Source organism: Palaemon carinicauda, chromosome 11, assembly GCF_036898095.1.
Source record: "Palaemon carinicauda isolate YSFRI2023 chromosome 11, ASM3689809v2, whole genome shotgun sequence".
NCBI classification, from domain to species: Eukaryota; Metazoa; Arthropoda; class Malacostraca; order Decapoda; family Palaemonidae; genus Palaemon; species Palaemon carinicauda.
Genome location: NC_090735.1, coordinates 75,812,702 through 75,835,756, shown reverse-complemented (window position 1 = coordinate 75,835,756; position 23,055 = coordinate 75,812,702). Strand labels below are relative to the sequence as shown.

The window sequence follows — 23,055 nt, the reverse complement described above, 5'->3', positions numbered from 1 at the left end:
ATTTACCTTTTTCAACTCTCTCCTACTCAGCTGAAACTTTACACTATTGCTCATTCTAAAAACTTAAGCTCAAGTTACTAAGGAAGTTCTTTACTTCTTTTAGACTAATATCTCTAACAGAATATTTCCCCACTCCTTCTAGAGCTCTTCTACTCATCAGGACTTACTGCTGTACCTCTTTCTCTCCAACTAAACGACGGGAGCCAGTGGGCTCTCTTGGGGAGGATCCCTCCTCCCCTCCATCACCTTCTTCCTTTTCCGTAGACCAAAAAGAGGCAGGGGTGCTCTAAAATAAGCAAAGCAAAATTGCTTATCATCCTTAACCCACACCTCATCCCAAACCACCTACAAATAAAAGTTGCAGATCATCCCACAACCTAAATCACCTACAACCTGAATCCCAACCAAACACCTATGGGCTGCAAGTGTGCAAGAGCCTGTGCCTGGCTGTAAGGGCCAGGCAATCTCAAAAAAAAAAAAAAAAGAAAAAAAAAAGAATTAGTAACGACTCCTGGTGTAACCCAACCCCTACTTAAAACGTCTCTTTCAAATCAACACTCGTTCTTATTTTTGTGCCTGCTCCTTCATAAATATCTCTGATCAGTCTAACATATTTCTCTGATGTTCCCCTCTCTCTCAGATATCTCCATATCTCCTGCCGTGAAACTCTATCATAATTTTCTTTAAGTCAATAAATACTATATGCAATTCCTTTTGGCCATCTCTATATTTTTCCATCAACTGCCTTACTGTAAACATTGCATCCATCGTGCTTCTGCCTGACATAAATCCAAACTGCTCTTCCCTAAATTTTTGTTTCTTCCCTTATTCTACGCTCTTGATTCCTTTGCCAAAGCTTCATAGTATGTGGGAGGAGTTTAATTGCCCTATAATTATTACATTTTTGCATGTCCCCCTTTTCTTTGAATATGGGTATTAAAAAGCTATTCCTCCATATTCTGGGCATCTTTTCATTCCGGTGTATCTTTTTCATCAGATCCGACAGCATATCCACTCCAAATTGACACAAGCATTTCCAGACTTCCTATGGGATCTCATCAGGTCCTGTAGCTTTCCCATTTTTAATTTTGTCTGAAGCAACCTTAATTTCTTCTCTATCTATATCTCTTACCATTCCTAAACTTATATTTGTATATGCAATTATAGATCTTGGATTTTCTTCATTTAGCAATCTTTCAAAATACTGCTTCCATCTTCCCTTTATATCACTTGAGCTACACATTACCACTCCATCCTCATTCTTTATTTGCTTAATGTGGGTACTATCTTTGGTTGCTTTATTTCTTCGTTTACCAATCTTGTAAATCTTCCTTTGACCCTCCTGTGTCCAAATCTTCATATCCATCATCCAATGCTTGTTGTTTTGACTGTGCCACCACCGTTATTGCTTCTTTCTTTGCTAATCTACTTCTCTCCTTATCTTCTTCAGTGCCTGTTTCATCATACCTTTTCTTTGCATTTCTCTTCATCTTGATTTTCTCTTGTACGTGATTATTCCGCCACCGAGTTTCTTTGTCTCTTGCCTCTTTTCCTGTTGACATTCCTAAAACTTCTTTGCCAACCCTTTTCAGAATACTGCTGTTCTGTTCCCACTACTCATCCACATCCTCATAATCCAAGGTGCCAAGCTCGACTGAAACTATCACTATATTCTGTTCCTTTCAGCTTCCACCATCTTATCTTTGGGATCATTTCTTGCCTACCTCTTATTGTTCTCTGTCTATCCCAGTCTACTGTCAAGAGTGTATGCTGGGGGGTCACAGCTTCTCCTGTAAATATTTTACAGTTTCTTCTCTCTTTTCAATCCACTTTTCTACATGATATAAAATCAATTTAGGATTCTTGCCCACCACGTTTATATGTTTAAAGATATTTTGGTTGTTTTTCGAAGAAAGTGTGGATTACTGCCAAATCAAAGTCTAATGCAAAGTCCATGACCTTTTCACCATCTTGATTTTGATATCCTAGAGCCCTTCCTCCATGTATTCTTTCCAAGCCCTGTCTATTTCTCCCTACATGATCATTTAGGTCTCCTCCTATCATTAACAGTTCTTCATTTGGTATGTTTATCATTTCCTGATCCAGCTGTCTCCAAAAATCACCTTTTTCCTCTTCTGTACGATCTGTCTGCGGTGCATACACACTGATAACATTTAGAATTTCTCTACCCCATTCAATTTTCATACGCATAATTCTCTCATTTAGTTTTTTCACCTCCAATACAAAACTCTTGAGCTTTCCAATTAGTATGATTCCAACTCCATTCCTTCCTCGTTCTGTGCATCCACTATAAAAAATCTATACCCTGTTCCAATCTTTTTGGCTTTATTTCCCTTCCATCATGGCTCCTGCACACAAAAAATCTCGACTTTGCTCCTCTCCATCATATCAGCAACCTCTCTTTCACGTCCTATCATGGTTTCAACGTTCAAGGTGCCAATTCTAATAGATTTTTGGGGCTCGCTTCTTTACATGCATTCGCTCACTATGTAGTAGTCCTTGCCTATTTCTCGCAGAGTTAGGGCAATTCATCTGCACATCCCCTACGGGGTACACCCTAGCGGTCATTGGTTCATCTACAACAGCTTCCATTTCATTGGTTTTGGCGGGGATTTTCACAACCGGATGCCCTTCCTGACATCAGCCCTCCCTATTTATCCACGCTAGAGACCGGCACCTAGCAAGGAAGGCTTGCCCCCCAGGTGGCCAACACGGGAGTAGCAGTTCCATAGATATGTGAATACAATTAACTCTTATGAAATGAAAGGAGGGTTTACCTTATTCTAATACATATCTGGACACCAGAAACTAGTCGGCATTTAAATGAACATATTTTTCAGATCCTCTTTATCACGACCTGGCTTTCATTGTACAGGGAAATATAAGAAGATCACCTTGCATACATTGTGAATTGTCTTGGATGGTGGTCCTTTGTTGATTTTGTGTTTTGTAATTATCTTGGCTGCCCGACTTCATTTTAACTCCAATGTGTGATTATTTGCTAAACCAGCATTATTTATGGCACTTCATCGTCGATTTACCGAATCGTACTGTTAATGGTTCATGAACCATTATTATAAATCTTCATACCATTAAAAAGTCTTGTAAATTATTTGAATGTTCACTAATCATATTAAAGTATTATCACATTTTTTGTTGCAAGCACAATAGATATAAATTGAAAAACAGTATGTTACTTGAATACTAACAACAAAGTAATGATAGCTATAAGATATACTTCATATACTTATAATTCTATTTATAGTAGAGGATTCCCTTTATCTAAAGGCCCATTATACACACACACACACACACACACATATATATATATATATATATATATATATATATATATATATATATATATATATATATATATATATATATGTGTGTGTGTGTATATATATATATATATATATATATATATATATATATATATATATATATATATATATATATATATATATATATATATATATGGCAACCGCAGGAAAATACCTCACATGCCAATATCTACGGCGTATCTGACAAAAACAAAGTCACGCATGGGTAGCTAGATCATATAGACACACATATACATATATATATATATATATATATATATATATATATATATATATATATATATATATATGTGTGTGTGTGTGTGTGTGTGTGTGTGTGTGTGTGTGTGTATATATATATATATATATATATATATATATATATATATATATATATATATATATATATATATATATATATATATATATATATATATATATATATATATATATATATATATATATATATATATATATATATATATATATATATATATATATATATATATATATATATATATATATATATATATATATATATATATATATATATATATATATATATATATATATATATATGATATATATAGTATATGATATATAGGATAATGGAAGTTGATGTGATGTGTTGCGATCATAAAGTGAATTGTGAATGTTATAAGCTATAGGCAATGGTTGATTATTGCAGATGATACTGATTTAGAATAGATTGTGAGAAAAAAAAACAAAATAAAAATGATGGGGTTAATTGCAAAAGGATATGGGTCATAGATTACAAGAATCAAGAAAAGTATCAGGTTAAGTGTTATATGTCGTGAAGCTACTTCCGACGTATGTGGAAACAAGAGTGGTAATACATTAAGTAACTGTAAAGTCAATTATCTTTTACGTAAAGAAAGTTTGGATGTTAAATTCAAATGAAAGGAAAAAGGTTAAAACAGTTACTATATATAATTTAAGTTGAGGGTATATAAATAGAAGTGGTAGAAGTTAGCCATACAGGAAAGGACTCAGGATGGATCAAGAGTAATGTGTTCCTTCTGTTGTTTTTCTCTTTTGTTAATGGTACAAGTATATAAACTTTTAGGTACAGCAATTTTACTTCCTATGAATACAAGTAATATCCTACAGTGCCGATATTTGTTGTTCGAATAGTGTGGCTACGGACAATTTCCCTATGCACATGCCTATGTGCCTGCAGAAAATTGTTCTATTGACAGTATACCCATGGAAAATGTACTTGCGGAGAGTTTACTTGTGGATGATGTGTCTACGGATAGTTTTCCTACGAAATGTTTTGTCTAACGGATGTTAAGGTTAATGAATATTTAACAATGCTGAAAAACAAGAGTACTCTAACAATGAATTCAGTGTATAGTGAATCTCTGAAATGAACACTGAATGATCATTCGTAAGATTAGAAGAAAAAATAGATGATGATTAACAAATGCCTGAAGCTGGATAACAACTATTATAACGAAAATGAATTACCACTCACGGGTTGCTTGGTCTTGTAGCTATATATTGTACCACTCGTGTGTCACACGATCGTGCATAGTAAAGACATTTCTCTTTTTTGTATATATTACCCTTTGTATCTTCGCTCTCCCCTCGCACTGACAGCAACTTGTATTAACATGTCTGCCTATTTCATTGTTAACTGTTAACAGAACCGGTTTCCGGTTGGACAAGAAATAGCATGTTTGTATTTTGTGACCTTCTTGCTGGGATCTAGTGTGTATATATACCCGGTGTCTATAATAAAGTACTCAGCGTTTTTCATCCCTCTTTTGAGTCACAACCTACTCTTGGCGCGTCACAATATACCCAAGATGTGTTTGAATCACGCTACACATACCACATTGCTCTAAATAAGTCGTATAACAGATTATGATATGAGAATAGTTACGACAGTTGGACAGGAAGTTAATTCAAGATGCGATAAGGATACTGTATCGTACTCTGAAATCCATTTGTATGGTTATTTGAGAATGGTTATTAATGACCCAGTTTGGCCATTCCTAATTCAAGAAAATACGTACTTGAGGTTCAAGTGATGATACACTGAAATTATCTTATTTTTGGTATAAAAATCTCCTGTAAGGAGAGTATGAGAGAAGAGAATCTTGAAGAAAATAGCAGAGCGTAAAAAGGAAGGGAATGAGAGAGGGATGGCTGTTCACAGATATCTAATGACGTTAGTTATATATCTTGTTTACCTAATCCTGAACTTATCCCGCATATTGGAAGACATTGTGGTAGGAAAGCTTATGACGCGTAGATTCTGAAAACCAATGTTATCATTTGCAGTGAAATACTTATGGCAGCCATATTGTCCACTACAGGACAAAGGCCTCAGACATGTCCTTGCACTACTATCTCTTTATGGTCTTCTTATGCCAGTCTATACACATAAACTTTCCTAGTTCATTAATCCATCGTCTTTTCTTTTTTCTCTACTTTTACAATTTCATGAGACCTATTCTGTTATTCTTGATGTCCATCTATTGTCTGTAATTCTCATTATATAGGCCTATCCTCCCCATGGCCATATCTTTTTCTCACCAGTTGTTAGAATATCTTCTACTTTAGTGCCCTCTCGTATTAATATTGCTATTTTTCTATCTATTAGTGTCATTTGCATCATTATTCTTTCCATAACTCTTTGAGTTGTAACTAGCTTATGTTGCAAGGCTTTAGTAAGGCTCCAAGGATGATTAAATACTTTTCTTTTTAGAGAAAGTAGCATTTTAGTGTTCATAATCACATTTTGTTTACCAAAAGCTTTCCATCGTATGCATATATATATTTTTTTTTTAATTTTGGTCTCATGTCCGCGAGAAACACTGTCTTTCCTAAGTATGTCATAAACAATATCTAAAGGGTCGTCCATAACCCTCATTTGTTGTCCGCTTTTCCAGTGAACATTATATTAGTTTTCTTTTTTATATTAATTTTTAGCTCTACATATCTGCTTTCTCTAATCAAATCCTCTATTATCTTATCTTTTGCAATTCCTCCCATGATTCACTAGACAGAACTATGTCATCTGTAAATCTTAAGTTGTTAAGGTATTACTCATTAATCCTTACATGTTCTCAATCTAAATTCGTAAAATATACTTCTAAGCATGCTGCAAATAATTCAAGAGACATAGGATCTTCTTGCGTAGCGCCTTTGTCAAGTGAAATTTTCTCACTATCTTTATGTAGTTGATCAATTTAGTTCAAGTGTCTTTGAAGGATTGTCCTTGCTGCTGAGGTTTTAATAGAATTAAAAGCATTCTTATAGTCTATAAATGCCATACATGGGGGTCTTTCATACTCTGTTGATTGATCTATTAGCTGAATAATTACATGGATATCGTCAGTTGTTGAATACCCACTTCTAAACACTGCCTGCTCTCTTGCTTCATTAAAGTAAGCTGTCTTTCTATTCAGCCTAATATGATATTTGAATATATTATGTATATATATTACGGAGAGTAAACTTTTGAGCAGTAATTTTTCATGACTTTTATGTCTCCCTTTTTGTGAATTGGTGTATTGATAATTTTCCTCAAAGCTGTAGGTATAGAAAATTTTTGCAGACATTTTGTGTAAAGTTCAGCAAGTTTTAAAACTATGAAATTGCCTTCATTAAAAACAAAACCTAGCTTAAAACAAGATCTAGATTAGAATTAACTTTAGAACCTGACTTCGTTGAATTCAGTTGCCTAACCTAATTCAGGTAGGAATTCATAATGATATTGGACATTGAACATCCTGAGCGATTCAGCATTGTTGCAACCAGAGGACATCAGTGGGTGGAGGATTATAAGATATATTTATTGGTATCAAGTAGTATTAAAGAAGAATGCATTGCTACTGCATAGTGCATTGTAACCTGCACATGACACAAGTGAAGCTGTAATTAAATAAGGATATTTCCACATATTTTGCTCCTCAAGTCAATCATTTTGTTTTAAGGTATCAATGTACTGTATACCAGATGAAAGGTTAGATGTATTTGTGACTAGATTTAGGAATTTAACTGCTTTATTTGAATTTCTAGAGTTAGAAAATATAAAAGATCAAATTATTGCCCACTGTATGTCTCAAGAGATATAAAAATACTGCAAGATAAAGATATAGTACTAAGGAAGGTATTAATTATAGGCGGAGCTTTAAAAAAATTAAATAGGAACATCTAAAATAAGTAAGGTAAGCTTAGTTTAAAGACATTAAGAATCAGAAAAAGAATATATTAAAGCCTAGGAAAAGAAAATTGCCTAATCCTCTTGCTCATAAATATCAGAATCGTGCCTGTACACAAAAACAACGGACAAAATCTAAATGTATTAGGTGTGGTGAAAATTATCATCTTGCACATAACCAGAAAAAAATGCCCTGCTACAAGATAGACATGCCTGAATTGTAGAAAGTTGGCCCATTTTACAGATATATGTAGGTTTCCTAAATAATGTGCAAATAAAGTAGAAGCTGCAGTCATTACTGTTAAAGGCTAAGAGAAAAAAATGCGAAAATGTTCATGGTAATCAGAATAGGTTAAAAACTGATTTTGCATTTCGTATGGATTATGTCAACAAATATCCAATAAAACATATGAGTATCATGGTAGAAGTCATCATCAATAATTGTAATGTAAGTTGACAAAGAAGCTGATGTATCAATTATGTCTGAGAAAACAGCTAAAATCATTTCTAATTTCTTCTTAGAAGGTAGCAATAGAGTTTTAAAAGGTTATAATGGCCTTAATATTTAGGCGATAGGTGCTTCGAACGTAGAACTACAATAAAAAGACCAGAAATTAGATAGAATACCATTAACTGGAGTTAACGGTAAAGGGGAAACCTTACTTGGTTTGCTTACTTTTTCTTAAAGGTTGCTTCTCTGTTCTTATACAGCATAGGATCCCTACTCTCCACAAGACCTTCACAAGTTCACAGTCATTCTATCATGTTCGTTCCAAGGAATTCAGCAATTCACACTGCATATTGGTCGTTTATTGTCAAATCCACACTATCGAAGCACTTAGAGAACAAGAACGTCTTCAGTTTCCTCATGAAAGCCTTAATATCTTCAGTCTTTCGAATATCTAGTGGGAGCTTTTTGTATTGTTTGGGCGCCGCATATTTAAAAACTTTAGTCTACAGTCGACATATATCTAGGTTCCAATAATTTGAAACCATCTGCAAATATTCTCGTGTGAACGCGATTTGTTGGCTGCACAATATGTAGCAACTCTCAGATAATTTGGACGTCCGGTTCCAATAACTTGATGGTTTATTGTAGGCTACAATAACAGACAATCAGCGTAAATCAATTAGAGCAGGAGTGATCTTTTTTTAGGTGGGACACCTTTTATCAGCTTTGGTCCTCTGTTTATTATGTTTTATAATTTCTTAAGTTGCACTGTTGGTAAACTGTAGTAGATGGAGTGCAATAGTCAGTCATGGTAAAAACACAGTTTATCACAAGATTCTTTACAGAATGATCATCCAGGTACTTCTTTATAAAAGCAATGCTTCTAAGATGGTAACCATCAGTTTTTACATTATTCATTTGGCCATTGTGAAACAAGTTAAACTCATAAGATAAACCTAGATCATGAACGTTACTAGATAACGGAGCAGGGTTGTTATTTATGTTTATTCGAATATCACTCGTTTCTTACACTGTTTTCCTTTCAGACCGGCATATATTTAATCTTATTTTCAGTTAATTTTAGGTGTTTGATTTTCATCCATTCCTTAACACTGCTGAGAATTTGGTTTAGAGTTTCAACAGTGCGTCTGTGCCTTGGTATATGTATGTATGTATGTATAATTTTGTATTATCTACAAATAGTTTGAACTTCACTCTGGGCCTTCGTAGTATTTTCGACAGACCAAAAGTATAGATTGAGAATAAGATTGGGCCCCTGTTCACTCCCTTGAGGTACCCATTTGTTTAATAGTTCATATGATAAATAAGAGTTTCCAATTTGTACACAGTAATTTCTGTTAATAAAGTAGTCTTTCAGATACGTAAAAGCTTGATCTTCAATGCCGACGGACTATAGATCATTTAGTAGCAGTTCATGCACAACTGTATTAAAATCAGCCCTAAAGTCGAGCAATATTAAAATACCACACTTATTTTTATCCCTCATTTCTAGAACTTCATTTATAGCAGAACAGATAGCCGACTCTGTAGAGCAAAGTTTCCTATAAGCATAGGCCTACTGGTTGTCTGGCAAAGCTTTTAATTCTTCTAAGTGACTAATTAGTTGTTCAAAAATTACATATTCTAGCACCTTTGAAATAAAGGATATATTCGAAATAAGTCTATACGAGCTTAATGCCTGATAATCTAGAGCAGTTTTCAGAACTGGTGTAACTAAAGTATTTTTCTCAGATTTAGGAAACTCTCACTCATCGATGCTTGTATTTGCTATTCTCCTAATTATATCAACTAGACTATAAAAGCTTCTTTCTTCAGTTACTTCAGATATTAGCATTGGATCGATCGCACAGTTTGTTTTCTTTGCACTCTTGATAATCCTGGTGACATTGTCTTGTGTTTTATTATTTCATGTGTATCTAGTGTAGCACTAATCTGATTGTAAATATTTGTAAATGACCTAGTTATATTTATTTGGATTTTAACGAATACTGGAAAATTTTTGGTTAGTTCCTGGTCACTATACTCATCAGGTAGCATTTTTTTTCATTTATATCTCTCATTATAGTATTTAGGAGAGGACATAACCTATTTAAGACTGTTTCTGCTTCACGGATCTTTCTCTTATAGTATTCGCTTTATTTTCCTTCTTAGTAGGTAATTATATTGGTACATTGCAGTTTTGTACCCTACCCATGTACTTTCAGTTTTTAACCAATTTCACTTTCTTTCTTTACGTTTTTTTCCTCTTTGTCTCTAGTCTCCCCATCAAACCGAGGAGATTCCTCTTTAACAATTATAACCCTATCATATATGGTCATAAGGCAGTCAACACGCATAGAGCCTAACAAACGTTGGTTACCATGATCGCAGGGAATACTAATAGCATCAATTATTTTCTTTGCAACTTCTTCAATAAATACACAAAGAAAGAAGTTTGATTTATGTCTAAAGTTTATTTTCTTCACCACTGCGTGTTTCTGTAGTTATGCTAAATGTAATGAGTTTGTGCACGGGGGAAATATATTGCATTCCTCTACTACATTTATATCAGATACAATATTTTTCATTCCATCACTTAAAACTAGGTCCAACGTATGTCCAATCGAAGTACTTGTAGTCAACATTATTTACCAATTGATATGATTCCAGTAATTCACTAAATGCTGAAGCATCAAATCTTCATCTAAAGATTGAAGTCTTCACAAATAACTAAGTCCTTATTTACCCATGATAATCTTCTCAATGACAACACTGAATTCTTCAAAGAAGATACTAATATATGCTTTCGAAGGTTTGTAAACTGTTACAATGGATATTTTTTTTTTTTTTTTTGTGCATAAAGTCAAAGCTTGTTACACTAGACCTGCCCTCTCTCTGAATATGAAAGGAAGCATGTGTGGGGGGGTCACCTCAGCGATCTTAGTCTTGACAAAGTTATTTAACCATGTTTCAGGTAATGTTAGAACGTCTAAATATTTCTCATTTATCAATCCTCGAATTTAAATAGTTTGATTACCAACAGATTGTATATTTACATGACTACAGTATCTGACATCCTTAAGTATCCATGGACAGTAGTTGCTGACAGCCATTCCAATTTTAAATCATAAGCTTTGCAATTTCTTGAATTTACTATGTGGTCATTTGGTTTGCTTAACTTAGTGCAATTTATACATTTTACCTCCTTTGAATTATATTCTTTGGTGGAGTGTTTTTTTAAAATTTCTCGCAGACTTCATCATCAGTCTTAAACTTAAAATGCTTGTACCTTTTACAGCGGTAGCAGGTCTTGGTACTTATCACGTATAAGTACCTTATCGCAACATAACTTTGTTGCTATTATCATGAATAGCCTTCCGAACTTCAGGATCACATTTCAACATGTAGTGGGTAGTACCACCTGCAGCACTTTTCTTGACTACCAGACTTATCTTCTCTTCTATTGTTTGAATATGGTCCAGGCAACAATTTCTTTGAATCAAAGCATTTACTACTTCATCTTCATCATTGTATACATTGCATATCATTATCTTAGGTGTAGGTTTTAGTTTTCCAGTTTTCCTCGCCTCAATATCGACAACCATGGTTGGAATCTTGTTTGCTGCTTCCTCTCTGATCTACCTCGTATTAAGAACTGGAGTGTCTTTAAATGCAGGTTCGACCTTATTTCTTATTTGTCAGTGATTTTAGTTGATGCATTAGTAGATTGAATTATTAGTAGATATTTTTCCTCAACTTTGTCATCATATGTTATCTGGTCTTGTTTTGAGTCCATCAGTTTTTTAAGTGTTTACTTAATTGATTCCATATTCATCGCTAGATTACCAGCTTTCTCAGTAAAATCAGTGGTCTGGGGGGAGTTTGCTGCGTCTGCAATTGATTCCACCATTCGGCATTCCAATTCATCAATTTTCTCTTGATGTCCGGTTATGTAAAGATCTTTTATTTTCAATTCCTCCATTTTTCATGTAGTTTTCTTGGCCATACTACCTTCATCTACACAGTAGAGACAAATCAATTACAAGTGTGTGTTACGTCTTCATCTCTGATGTTTGCCTCTATAAACACATACTTCGTGTGGTAGTATGAATTATAGCCACATCTTGTCCACTGTTTTACGTCTCACCTCAAAAATCCACACTGGAGCAACGAGCCATGGTGCACCTTTACGTTTCACTTTAGTCTTTCCATGAGATTAACTAATATTATCAAAGATTTCAAAAATGAGAAATATAAGTTGAAACAGCTTAAGGCAAGATTTCGATAGAACACCGCGGAAACACGTCTTCAGGATCAATCTAATCTTAAATTAGAATGGCCAAGTGTTTTAAAGATGAACACAAGAATGAAGTTTTTGCGGATAATATCTAATCAAAGTTTAAGGAAGTATTAGAAGACAAAGTAGATAAAGTAAAAAAAAAGCAAAGGCTATTTTAGTGTTGAAACCAAGTAGTAATCATAGATTTCTTGCTCAAAGACCAGTACTATACGCATTGAAAAGTACGGTTGAAACAGAAATCATGATGTTAGAAAGTGAATGTTCATAGGAAAAAGTTACATATTCAGATTGGGCTACACCATTAGTTCGTATTATGAAGGAAATTGGTCAGGTTAGGTTATGAAGAGATTACAAGGTAACATTAAATCCAGAGATTCAGGTAACTCAACACCCATTGCCAAATCCGAAAGAAATGTTTGCAACTATATCAAGAAGTATTTTATTTTCAAAGCTGGATCTGAGGCAAGCATTTCAACAGCTCTCCATGGATGAAAATTAACCATAATTATGTAAGGTAAATACATCCTTAGGTTTGTATAAAACAAAGAGATTAGCTTATGGAGTAACTATAGTCCATTTCTTTTAGCGATGCATATTTGCACCGACTCGCAGCGGTGCCCTTTTGGCTCGGAAAAGTTTCCGGATCGCTGATTGGTTCCAGGAGATAATTCCAACCAATCAGCGATCACGAAACTTTTCCGAGCTAAAAGGGCACCGCTGCGAGTCGGTACAAATATGCATCGCTAAAAGAAATGGACTATAGCCATCCGGCTATCTGGCAACAAACTTTGGATAACATTTTTGTAGGAATGGAAGGAGTATTCATTTTTATAGATGGTATTTTAGTCTCTGGTGAAGATAAAAGAAAGCATAGAGAAATATTACCGACAGTTCTGAGGAATTTGAAAAAACCATATCAGAGTAAATAAGAGCAAATGTATCCTAGAAGGTGTTTCAGTGGAATACTTAAGTTTTGTAATAAATAACAAGAGTATTCACATGATCAAGGAGAAAACTAAAGCAGGACAATCAACAAAGGTACCAGAAAATGTTAAGGAATTACAATCTGTTTTAGGTTTAGTAACATTTTATGGGAATTTCATTCAGAATTTTTCTACAATTATTGCACATCCATTGAATAACTGTATAACTTGTAAAACAATGATGTAGAGTGGAATTGCACAAAACATTGTCAGAAATCTTTTGAAAGAATAAAACAGAAAATGCTATCACCTACATTTCTATCATTTTATAAAATGGAATTATCAGTTAAATTAGTATTTGATGCATCAAACATAGGTTTTGGTGCGGGGTTATCTCATGCAATGCCAGACGGAAAAGAGAAAGCAATTGTAGATTATTGAGCAAGTTAGAAAAAAATTCCTCTCAAATAGAAAAGGGAGGTTTAGCATTAGTGTATGGAGTTAAGAAATTTCATATATATCTGTATGGTAGGAAAAAGTTCAAACTATACTCGATTTTTTTTTAATGAAGTAGACTTGCACAGACTCGCAATAATGCCCTTTTAGCTCGGAAATGCTTCCTTCTAGCTGATTGGTTGGAAGTATTTTTAACCGAATAGCATCATTATTTTCAAATAATTAACATGTGAATCAAAACTTATTTACTAACCTAAATATTTCCCCCAGATATATGTTTTGTTAATGAATAATGTTAATGAATAAATAGATTATATAGTATATTGATGGTAACTGTAAATTTATCAACACCCACCGAAGTCAACAGCAGGAGCTTGTTTTTGGAGACACGCTACATAATTTTCTAACTGTTCACATAGTTTAACACAAATTGGGATGAATTACGCTAAGCATAAGAAAAAATAATATCATAAACTTTATTTTAATACCAGAATCAAATAAAAATATGGAATTAATAAAAATCACTCTTGGTAAATATTGCGGAGAGGAAAAAGAAGCATTCTACTGTCAAACAATGAACCAGTAAATGATGGGAGAAGGATATGGGTATTGCGGTTGTAACTCGGCGGGGAAATTGTGAATTCAGTTATTGGGATTATTCAAGCAATTTATGGAACACTTCAGTAACCTCAAACCGCAAATAGTGCTATTAATAGAATCTGAACCTTTGCAAAAAAAAAATAGCAAACCCTTTCTATACGGACTTACATCAGTGGCATATGATGTACGTCTGTATAGATTTTTTTTTTTTTTTTTTTTTTTTTTTTTTTTTTTTTTTTTTTTTTTTTTTTTTTTGTAACGGGTCAGATGCTATTAATAGCACTTCTCCCTTCATTTACCGCTTCAGCTTTTGACAGCAGGGTCAGGCTGTTCCTTTTAACTCACGTAATTTTCACCAATAACGAGTTTTATAATTTCCATGCTTTTAGCAGACTTCGGTAATCAAAGATAGTTTATAATGACACGTTTTTTTATGAATAATGCAATTTATCCCAATTGTGTTAGAATATGTAATACGCATCCAAAAACCAGCACTTGTTGATTTCAGAAGATGTTATTTAGGCTTACCATCACAGTACATTATTATCTCTTTATTCGTTAACATTATTCATTGACAAACCATGTATCTGAGCAACAAATTTAAGTTGGTAAATAAGCTTTAGATTCACATTACTTGGTAATTATTTGAAAACAATAATGCTATTCGGACCAAGATTTTTTCCGACCAATCAGTAACTAGGTGTTATGTATTTTGCACTGTAATACTATATGAGCTACGGGTATTAAGAGTAATTTTGCGCAGTATTTCAATAATAAAACATGTTTCAGCATAGTTTATAAGTGTAGAAGCGTATGTTATGAGGGATTTGATCATTTGTTAGTTGTCTCAAAGTTGCCCCTCAGGTCAATAAATTTTTTAAAGGTATCAGTTTACAGCACAGGCATATCAGAAAGATAACCAAATCCTGGATGCCTTTGTGACTTGACTTGAGAATTTATCTGTTTCATGTGAATTTCTAGAGTTACAAAATCTTATCATAGAACAGGTTATTGCCCATTGGACATCACAAGAGCTAAGAAAGAAAATTACTGCAAGAAAAAGATTTAACACTAGGGGAGGTATTGATTATAGGCAGATATTTAGAAACATCAAATAGGCAAAGTAATATAAAAGGTAATTCTACAAGCAATAAAATGGAGAATTCTAAAATTAACAAGATAAGCTCAAAGTTTAAATACAATGAGAATCAGAGAAAGAATACGTCAAAGCTTAGTCACAGGAAACTGTCAAACTCTAATGCTCACAAATATTAGAATCACGCCTATACACAGAAACAACAGGAAAAACCAAAATGCTATAGGTGGGGTAAAACTGATCATCTTGCATACGAAAGAAGGAAATGACCTGCTATGGGACAGACATGCAAGCATTGTGGAAAGATGGGCCCTAAAGATTCCCTAAACAGTACGCAGAGAAAATAAATGGAGCAGTTGATACTATAGGACAAAAAAAATAATGCGGAAAATGTTCATGATAATCAGTATAGGTTAGAAACTGATTTTGCGTATCGCATCAGTTCTGTCAACAAAGGTGCAAAGAAACATATTAGTAGAAGTGATCATAAATGGTAAACCAATTGTAATGTAGGTTGACACAGCAGCCAATGTATCAATTATGTCTGAGAAAACAGCTAATACCATTCTTAATTTGTTATCAGAGGGTACTAATAGAGTTATGAAAGGTTATAATGGTTTTGATATTCAGGTAATAGGTGTTTCGAACGTAGAAGTACAGTATAAAGAGGAAAAGTTAGATAGAATGCCATTAACGGTAGTTAAAGGTAAAGGACAAACTTTACTAGGTTTACATTGGTTATAGTATTTGAAATTAGATTGATCTAGTATTTCGAAGGTTACAGGTACAAAAGATGAACACAAGAATGAAGTGTCTGTTGATAATATTCTATCAGTTTCAAGACGTATTTGAAGATAAATTTGGTACAGTAAAGAACACAAAATTAATTTTAGTTTTGAAATCAGATAGTAGTCCTAGATTTTTTGTTCCAAGACCAGTAATATATGCATTGAAAAGTGCAATTGAAACAAAAATCAAAAGGTTAGAAATTGAAGGTCCTTCGGAAAAAGTTACGTACCTAGACTGGGCTACACAATTAGTTCCTATTGTGACGGAAATTGATCAGGTTAGGTTATGTGGCGATTACAAGGTAACATTGAATCCGTAGCTTCAGGTAGCTCAACCTCCATTACCAAATCCCAAAGACATGTTTGCAACTATGTCAGGGTGTACTGTATTTTCTAAGTTATATCTTAGACAAGCATTTCAACAGCTTCCCATTGATGAAAATTCACAAGAACTATGTACAGTAAATACATCCTTAGCTTTGTATAGGCCAAAGAGATTGCCTTATGGAGTAGCAAGCAGTCCACCTATATGGCAACAAACTATGGATAAGATTTTTTCAGAAATGCAAGGAGTTTTCATTTTCAAAGATGATATTTTAATCTCTGGTAAAGATAAAAGAGAACATACAGAAAGATTAAGGGCAGTTTGGAAGAAGTTGAAGGAACATAATATTAGAGTAAATAAGAGCAAATGTATTTCAGAAGTTGATTCAGTGGAATATTTAGGTTTTGTAATTGATGGCAAAGATTAAGGAGAAAATTAAAGCAATAAAATCAACAAAGGTACCATAAATTGTTAAGGAATTACAATCAATTTTAGCTTTAGTAACATTTTATGGGAATTTCATTCACTATTTATTTACAATCGCACATCCATTGTATAACTTGTTGAATAAGGGTGTACAGTGGAATTGGACCAAGATGCTCAAACATCAGATGTAGATTCAGAATCTATTCATGTACCAGTACAGGATGAAATTAGAGTACTTCCCAATAGGAGGAATAGAAGAAAGCCCCCGAGAGATTAGATTTATAAAGATTTGTACAATGTCAAGTGAAGGGGGAGAAGACTGTTATGTATTTTGTACTGTAATGCTATATGCGCTTCAGGTATTAAGAGTAATGTTGCACAGTATTGCATTAATAAAACATTTTCAGCATTTTTTGTAAGTGTAGTAGCGTATGTTATGAAGGATTTGATCATTTTCTTAGTTGTCTCAAAGTTAGGATCTGATTCTTGTTACTTTTGTATTGCAGTAGGATCCAGTCTTTTTAAGAGTGACGCTCTTTTGTTATCTTGTATATTTGTGTACGAGCTTTGTTTACACATTCTCACTCGAAATTTACAAGTCTCTTAGAGAAGAGCAGTAATGTAAGCATTAAATTTATTTTAGAAATACAGAACTCTCATTCAACCGTACCAAAGAAGATTTGACGACTTCGGACGATATGTGGAACATTCTCAACTAATGAACTATTAATATTCCAGGTATGTTTGAGGTCAGTTATTAACATTAATAACCAAAACCATATCCAATACTTTTCCGAGCTAAAAGGGCACCTCATTGAGTTGGTGCAAATCTGCTCAATAAAAAAAATTGAGTATAAAGAGCATAAAAATTTGATGGGAATATTGGGACCAAAAGCAAGTTCACCGATGTAAGTAGCTGTAAGACTACAACATTGGGCAATTATGCTAGCCACGTATCGTTATGAAATTCAATATCAACCTACATAAAAAAAGAGAATGCAGAAGCTGTATATAGATTTCCTGTAGACAAAACTCCAGAAGAGTTTGATGACAGTATATGTTTAACTGTCAGTCTATGATTTAATCATTAGAACAAAGAATATTGCTAAATTTACAGAGAAAGACCAACTACTTCATTATTATTATTATTATTATTATTATTATTATTATTACTATCCAAGCTACAACTCTAGTTGGAAAAGCAAGATGCTATAAGCCCAGGGGCTCCAACAGGGAAAAATAGCCCAGTGAGGAAAGGAAATAAGGAAATAAATAAATGAAGAGAACAAATTAACAATAAATCATTCTAAAATAAGTAACAACGTCAAAAACAAATATGTCATAAATAAACTATAAAAAGACTCATGTCCGCCTGGTCAACAAAAAAGCCTTTGCTCCAACTTTGAACTTTTGAAGTTCTACTGATTCAACCACCCGATTAGGAAGATGATTCCACAACTTGGTAACAGCTGGAATAAAACTTCTAGAGTACTGCGTAGTATTGAGCCTCGTGATGGAGAAGTCTTGGCTATTAGAATTAACTGCCTGCCTACTATTACGAACAGGATAGAATTGTCCAGTGAGATCTGAATGTAAAGGATGGTCAGAGTTATGAAAAATCTTATGCAACATGCATAATGAACTAATTGAACGATGGTGCCAGAGATTAATATCTAGATCAGGAATAAGAAAATTAATAGACCGTAAGTTTCTGTCCAACAAATTAAGATGAGAATCAGCAGCTGAAGACCAGACAGGAGAACAGTACTCAAAACAAGGTAGAATGAAAGAATTAAAACACTTCTTCAGAATAGATTGATCACCGAAAATCTTGAACGACTTTCTCAATAAGCCTATTTTTTGTGCAATTGAAGAAGACACAGACCTTATATGTTTCTCAAAAGTAAATTTACTGACGAAAATCACACCTACAATTTTGAAAGTCATACATATTTAAAGAAACATTATCAATACTGAGATCCGGATGTTGAGGAGCCACCATCCTTGACCCACTTACAATCATACTTTGAGTTTTGTTAGGATTCAACTTCATACCCCATAATTTGCACCATGCACTAATTATAGCTAAATCTCTATTAAGAGATTCACCAACCCTAGATCTACATTCAGTGGATGGAATTGATGCAAAGAGAGTAGCATCATCTGCATATGCAACAAGCTTGTTTTCTAGGCCAAACCACATGTCATGTGTATATAGTATGAAAAGTAATGGGCCAAGAACACTACCCTGTGGAACACCGGATATCACATTCCTATATTCACTATGGTGCCCATCAACAGCAACTCTTTGAGATCTCTTACTTAAAAAATCAATAATAATGCTAAGAAACGACCCACCCACTACCAACTGTTTCAGTTTGAAAACAAGGGCCTCATGATTAACACGGTCAAAGGCAGCACTAAAATCAAGGCCAATCATACGAACTTCCCGACCACAATCAAGGGATTTCTGTACAGTATTGGAGATTGTGAGAAGGGCATCACATGCTCCAAGGCCTTTACAAAAACCAAATTGCAAACTAGGGAGTAGATGATTACCTTCAGCAAACCTATTAAGAGGTTTTGCCAGAAGACGTTCAAAAACTTTAGATAATATGGTAGTTATGGAAATTGGGCGGTAATCAGTGGGATTTGAGCTACCCCAAACACATTTACATAAAGGAGTAGCATTACCAATTCTCCAACTAGTCTTACAGAATTTGATCACAGGTAGGATCGTATGGGTGTAATAAAGAATGTTGTAAACCCTATTAAGACATTTGGATTCAGTTGAGTGTAACACAAGATTGTATCATGAAAGGCTTAGTAGTTGTTATTCCTAGTTCACTATGAAATAATGTTTTGTCAGAAATACATGTTGATCACCAAAGCATTGTCATATCAAAGTCTATTACAAGGACTTTTCTTTGGTGGCCACAACCCCAGTTTGCTAGAATGTATACGGGGGAGTCACTCAGGTATCCATGGCAAAAAGGGCACATAGATTTTGCAGGTCATTTTCTTACGTTGTTTATTCTTGATAGAGGGGAATGCATACAATAAATGGTCAGAAGTAATTCCACTGCAGTCAAGAACTTGTTATGCAAGTGTAAAAGAATTAATGCAAGTTTTCACAACGCATGGTATTCCAGAAAGAATTGTAACAGATAAAGATCCAAAGTTTACATCTCAAGATTTTAAAGAGTTTTGTAATATAACTGGTATTAGGCATACATTTTCATCAACATATCATCCATCAACGTCAGGAGAAGATGAAAGATTTGTTCACACATTCAAGCATAACATAAAGTGTAAGAAAGCAAATTCGAGTAACATATTTTTTTTTTCATGTATTAAAGCTGTTATTGTCATATAGAACAACAGAGCACAGCAGAACAGGTGAGACACCATCAAATTTGTTCGTGGGGAGAAGGATTAGGTGTAAGTTAGGTTTAATGTGTCCAAGTTTGCAAAGTGAATTAGAAGAGAGAGAGTTATATACAAGTGGAAAATCTTCCAAAAGAATGACATTTTTACCCTTTATCTAATGTCATGGTAAGATCATACAATACCTCAGAGGTGTGTGTACAAGGAGATATTGTTAGAGAAATAAGAAATTTACTTGAAGATGCTCATGTTGGTGGAAATGTAAAACGTCGTGTTGATCAAATATAGCCATACCTAAAAATCGAGTTGATCATTCGAATGTTAAAGATGAAAATTTCTAGAATATTAACCAAGATGTTGAAACATCAAATGTAGGTTCAAAATCTATTCATACGCCAGTTCAGGATGAAGTTTGAGTACTTCCCAATAAAATAAATGAAGGAAACCACCAAATTGATTAGACAAATAAAGCGTTGTATGATGTCAAGCTAAGGGGAGGAGACTGCTAAGTATAATTTTTAACTTGAATTATAAAGCAATAAACACTACATATATTGAAAACAATATCCCATCAGATCTTATTGCCAGAACATGTTTCGACTTTAATTATAATGCATGTAGCATATGCTACATAGTATTGAATCCTGTATAAACTACCGTGAAGATACAATATGATTCTTCTTATTTTGTATTGTATACTGAGATTACAATCTTTTATACTGATCTTCACTTGTTTCGATTTGTAATGTTTATATATTTGCATGACGCAAGTTAGAGTAGAATCGTCTTAGATCTTGCCACCAGAACTTGCAGTAATATAACTCCAGAAATAAATGAATTTTATAATACAGAAGACTTCATTACATCCACCAATATTTTTGCCACAAATAATGGCATAGAAAATTATTTACTAATTATGAATATATTTTCAGGTAAGAAGATGCACCATTGCAGTAATATAACTCATTAGTACCAGCTCAGGTGTATCATTGTTTCTATGGGCAAAGTCTTTTATTTTATCACTAGTTTGCGAGAATAGCATTGTACAAATAGCATCTGCAATTTTTATCACTCCATCTCTTTGTTGATGATATTCTCATTACTATCTATATATATATATATATATATATATATATAAATATATATATATATAATATATATATATATATATATATATATATATATATATATATATATATATATATATATATATGTATGTATATGTGTGTGTAAGTATGCGCGTGCACAAGTATGGATAAGATATTTCTGTATGAGTACTGAAAAGTAAAAAAAAAAAAAAGAAAAAGAAAGAAGTAAAGAAATTCAAATTTCATATCTTTAGTAATCTCTTATGAATAATACTTACAAGTAAACCTCCAACAGTGACGTGTTCTCGAAAACCGTCAGCCGTTTGTGAGTATATTATGAACGGGCTTCCCTCGTCACCCTGTAAAACAAAGTATAACGTTATTTATAGAATTTTGGTTTAATTTGGACAAAGCATATATCATTTACAGCAGAATTTATTTCAATATACTTATTTTTCACATAAAGGTTTCTATGATTGAATATATAACCTGTTGGTTCCATATATTTTCAATTGAATAACCTTTATTGATTTCTAAGAGCATAATACCATCATTTTTAGTTCCTTCACTATAAAATTGATAATGGACTTTGTTCTTTGTCAAAAAGGCTGTAAGCATTTAAAACAAAAAATTAATAGAAATGAGTGATCATCAGGAGCAGAAATTTAAGAATATAGTATCTTTCTATACTCAAACTTATGAAATCCATAAATTCCGAAAAAATTTTTTAAATGGGAGTGAGAATGTTTTCCAATGATGCCGAGAATCTAACATCCTGACTGACAACAAACAGACTGATTCTATCCTCATTCAAATAAAGGTAGGTCAGAAGTCATACAATTTTATTTCCCAATAAAGGATCTCTCATGACACAGTGAGTAGGATACTATCATAATTTGTATAGAAAATGTCAACTCTACGACGACCTACATGGGAACCCAGAAGGCCATTGCGGTATGGTCTTAAGAATACCAACGGACCAGCTCCCAACAACATTGTCTTTCCTCAAACATCGCTGGTAAAGCAATGCTTTTCAGAACGTATTTGCCAATGTCACTCTACAAGAGATAAGCAACTTTTCAACTAGGATACCAGAGTTTACCATACTTGACAAGATAGCAATGCCTATTGCGGACTTCCGATTTTGGAGCAGGCACAACTATATAATGTGCAACCCTGCAAAGCTATGCAACACGTTAGGCTACAATATGCACCAACACTGGAACATGCCCTCGACACCATATACAGTCAGAACACACTCATGACTAAAGAAACACCGGACTCTGGTGTTAAAGTCATCCTTTTTTGCATCAAACTCGAGTCAAGTGGTCTAAGTTTTCGACATGATACACTGGCACGCTAAAAGTTTTAGTTAATTATAATGATGTACTCAGAAGCAACAAACTTTGTATTGGGATAACCTAGTTGTGGTAATGGTCCATCTGAGTGTATCCTATAAAGAGCTTATGGTAGGTTTAAGTGAACAAAAGCTAAGGAGCACGACTGGTCCCATTAATGCAATGTTATTTTGGTATTACTTCAAAGTCTACTTTTGGGCTTCTAGAACTATATTTTTTTTTTATTCAAGAGATAATTGGAAGTTCTCTTAGCATTTCAGTTTTTATATATGTATAATATCATCAAGGTATGGAAGTTACTTTTAAAGGTAACTATTT

General features: G+C 33.6%; 1 protein-coding gene across 1 annotated transcript in view; it reads right to left on the bottom strand.

The window, feature by feature from the left end:
• LOC137649330 (titin homolog) overlaps positions 1-23,055 on the bottom strand; it is a 137,909-nt gene that overhangs the window by 19,620 nt on the left and 95,234 nt on the right. Inside the window, exon 23 of the mRNA XM_068382312.1 lies at positions 21,658-21,738. Within this exon, the coding sequence (XP_068238413.1) occupies positions 21,658-21,738 (81 nt within the window). The remainder of the gene's footprint in view (positions 1-21,657; positions 21,739-23,055) is intronic.